This window comes from Castanea sativa, chromosome 6 (genome assembly GCF_040712315.1).
Source record: "Castanea sativa cultivar Marrone di Chiusa Pesio chromosome 6, ASM4071231v1".
Taxonomy (NCBI): domain Eukaryota; kingdom Viridiplantae; phylum Streptophyta; class Magnoliopsida; order Fagales; family Fagaceae; genus Castanea; species Castanea sativa.
This window is the reverse complement of record NC_134018.1, coordinates 30,043,408-30,046,587: the sequence shown is the minus strand read 5'-3', so window position 1 is coordinate 30,046,587 and position 3,180 is coordinate 30,043,408. Positions and strand designations below refer to the sequence as shown.

The following is a 3,180-nucleotide window of genomic DNA, read 5'->3' as shown; positions in this document are numbered from 1 at the left end:
AAATTAGAGTTAGTAAAATAGCTGTGAGAAGTTGTGGTCGCAAAGCTGAGTTTTAAGTTTTAAAAACGTTCTTTTAATCTTCTAGAACACCTAACCAAACATACCTTTCATGTATAAAAGCCAAGTTGCAGGGAGAGAAAGATGGAACTTACACGCATTGTGTCACAAAACGTTCTATATTTATTTTGATATTAAAATACACCATCATGAAACAGATGTAATTCAAGTCACCAAACAATATACTATTCTGTCTGTATTTGGATTCTTCAAGCTTAAATTGCTAGAAGTGTGAAAGTTGTTGCACCACTGAAATGAGAATGGATTACACATCAACCACTCTACTTCTAGCTGTTCTACTATTTGCATCAGCAGTTGCTCATGACATTAGTCATGATAGTCTATGCAAATCCCTGGTGGAGACAAAAGGCTATATTTGTGAAGAACATAAAGTATCTACCGGGATTGCGTGACTTTTAGTATATAAAACTTTTTTATTTTGTGACTTAAACTAGTGTTTAATGTGATTAAATTTTGATGGTTCAGGTAACAACAAAAGATGGTTATATTCTTGGCGTGCAGAGGATTCCGGTGGGGAGGACTAGTAAGACGGCAAATAGGCCACCGGTTTTGTTACAACATGGGATTTTCATGGTTAGGAGTTAGAACCCTCGATACCATATATTTGAACTATGTTTCTTTTTGTATGTGTGCTCGTGAGGTATTTTTATACATGGAAGAATAAAACATCAATGAACTAAGACGAGTTATGGTTTGTCACAGGATGCTGCAACGTGGCTGTTCAATTCTCCAAATAAATCTCTGGCTTTCATCTTAGCAGATAATGGGTTTGATGTGTGGATGGGCAACAATCGAGGGACAATATCTAGCCGTGGACATACTTCACTCAGTGCTAATGATCTGGTTCTCTTTGTTTTAACGATATGTCGACTGCATTATATGAACCACATTGAAATACTTCGTAATTTTTAATCTCTTCTTACTATATAGGCTTATTGGGATTGGACGTGGGAGCAATTAGTCAATGATGATCTTCCTGCTATGTATGACTATATACATAATCAGACAGGGCAGAAACTATATTATGTTGGGCATTCCCTGGTAAATATGTGGAATAGTTGCTACCATATATTCTACTTATGGACGTTACTTATCTTTTTGGGTTTTGCTAGGCATATGATCTGTGAAACTAAGGCCAATTTTTCAAATTTGTAGGGAACTTTGCTTGCTTTAGCATCCTTTTCCGAAGAGAAGCTGGTGAACTTGACAAAATCCGCTGCTTTGCTTTGCCCAATTGCTTATACAGGTCAGGTGTCCTCGGTGTTTGCAAGGGCTATTGCCAATACACATCTAGCCCAAGTAAGGCAAATTATGAAACTCTCCTGTTCAATTCTGAAGCCCATATTTTGTTATTATCGAATTCAATATTATAACTTTTTTTTGAAACTTAACAGCGCGCATACTTGCTGGGTCTCGGTGAATTCATTACTGGAGGGTGAGGAAGCAATAAGCCATCTTAATTCAGTACCATCTTGCATTTGCTTGAAAAAAAAAAAAATTGCACATTCTTGCAATTAATGATTAAAGGTTTTGTTTTTTTGGTATTGTCTTTTCGGCCATTTCCTGAGTAAATTTTTCAACGAAAGAATGAGACTGGTGATTTCTATCTATGATATTTCAACATTAATCAATATGTACAACTATTCTCACTTGCTGAGACTCGTTTTAAGATGTTCGAAAGTTACCCAAATTGTGAAAAATTAGAACACTAACAATCTTCTTTTCCTAGTAAACAGGTCGGTTGCTGGCAAACTTCTGGAAGGTGTCTGCCACTTACCACTCATTGATTGTAGCAACCTGGTATCCACTATTGCAGGTTGTTTTCACTTGCCCTAACTTCATAATATATAATCTTCCTTTCCCTTACACTACTGATTGACATGTGACATTTCTATTTATAGGCTCAAATTGCTGCATAAAGCCTTCCACCTATGATGTTTTTCTGGAACATTCACCCCAGTCAACGTCAACAAAGAACGTAGTCCATTTGTCTCAGAGTAAGTCCGAATTTTGGATACTACACTAAGCTCGCCTGTGTCTTTTCTAAACCTTGAATTTTATGAATATAAAAATAAACCTATATGTGCATTTCTCATTGTCATTTAGCCGTTCAAGTCCAAGGCTTACAAAGTAATACTACCAATAGTCAGAGTCGTTTTTTCGAATGTAATTAATAGGTTTATTTAATTGAATTCCATAGATCACAAGGACTTCATAAATATATTAATTCTTCGAATTTTAAAATTTTGGATAGTGCTCCTAGCTGGAAACATAGCAAAGTACGACTACGGTGACGACAGTGAGAACGAGAAGCACTACGGGCAGTGCACTCCTCCTCTGTACAATCTGACACGCATTCCAAAAGACATTCCTCTTTTCATTGGTTATGGAGGGATGGATTTGCTTTCTGACATTAATGATGTGAAGCTTTTGCTTGACAACCTTAAGGATCATCAGAAGGACAAGCTTGTGCTACAGTACAGAGATGACTATGCTCATTTTGATTTCGTTATGGCTGAGAATGTGGAAAGTGTTGTATATGATCCTCTGTTGGCTTTCTTGAGGACCCAAACTTGATTTTCAAAACTCTTTCAGAGATCCTCTACAGATGATTCTTTGGTCCAGTCAAAAGTTTCTCAGTATTATTTGTACTGCATAACTCCTTGAATTCTGAATGAAGTGTTTGTTTGGCAAATATAATATTTGCCAACTTATTTTATTATTTAATTTATTTTTTGTTATTATTTATGAGTTTTATTACACTTTTTAGTACTATTCATAAATGTTATTGTACTATTTCGGCTAATTTTTACATTTATTTACTGTACTTTTATCCAAAAAAAATTTTATTTTAGCAAAATAAGCGAAACCAAACTGGCTCAAAATTTGCAATCTTTTTATCCCAAAAAAAAGGTTTGTCAGTGGTGAAAAAATGAATGTTAACGAACTCAGTGGAGTTTTTTTTGCTGGATTTGATTGAAAAACTTAATTTCTTTTCTCTAGTAATATATAAAATGTTACAACTTTTACCATAACTATTTTATAGTATCAGACTATGACTAGCAGCCCATCACTTTTATATAAACGCATTATTTTTCTTCA

The 3,180-nt window shown here is 34.9% G+C and overlaps 1 protein-coding gene across 1 annotated transcript; it reads left to right on the top strand.

Moving 5' to 3' along the window:
* Window positions 1-317: 317 nt before the first annotated feature.
* LOC142639767 (triacylglycerol lipase 2-like) lies at window positions 318-2,655 on the top strand. Its single transcript, XM_075813905.1, has 8 exons — window positions 318-449; window positions 544-651; window positions 781-921; window positions 1,009-1,119; window positions 1,234-1,382; window positions 1,815-1,894; window positions 1,980-2,075; window positions 2,333-2,655. Exons 1-8 carry the CDS (start codon window positions 318-320, stop codon window positions 2,653-2,655), a joined length of 1,140 nt encoding a protein of 379 aa, XP_075670020.1.
* Window positions 2,656-3,180: the final 525 nt, after the last annotated feature.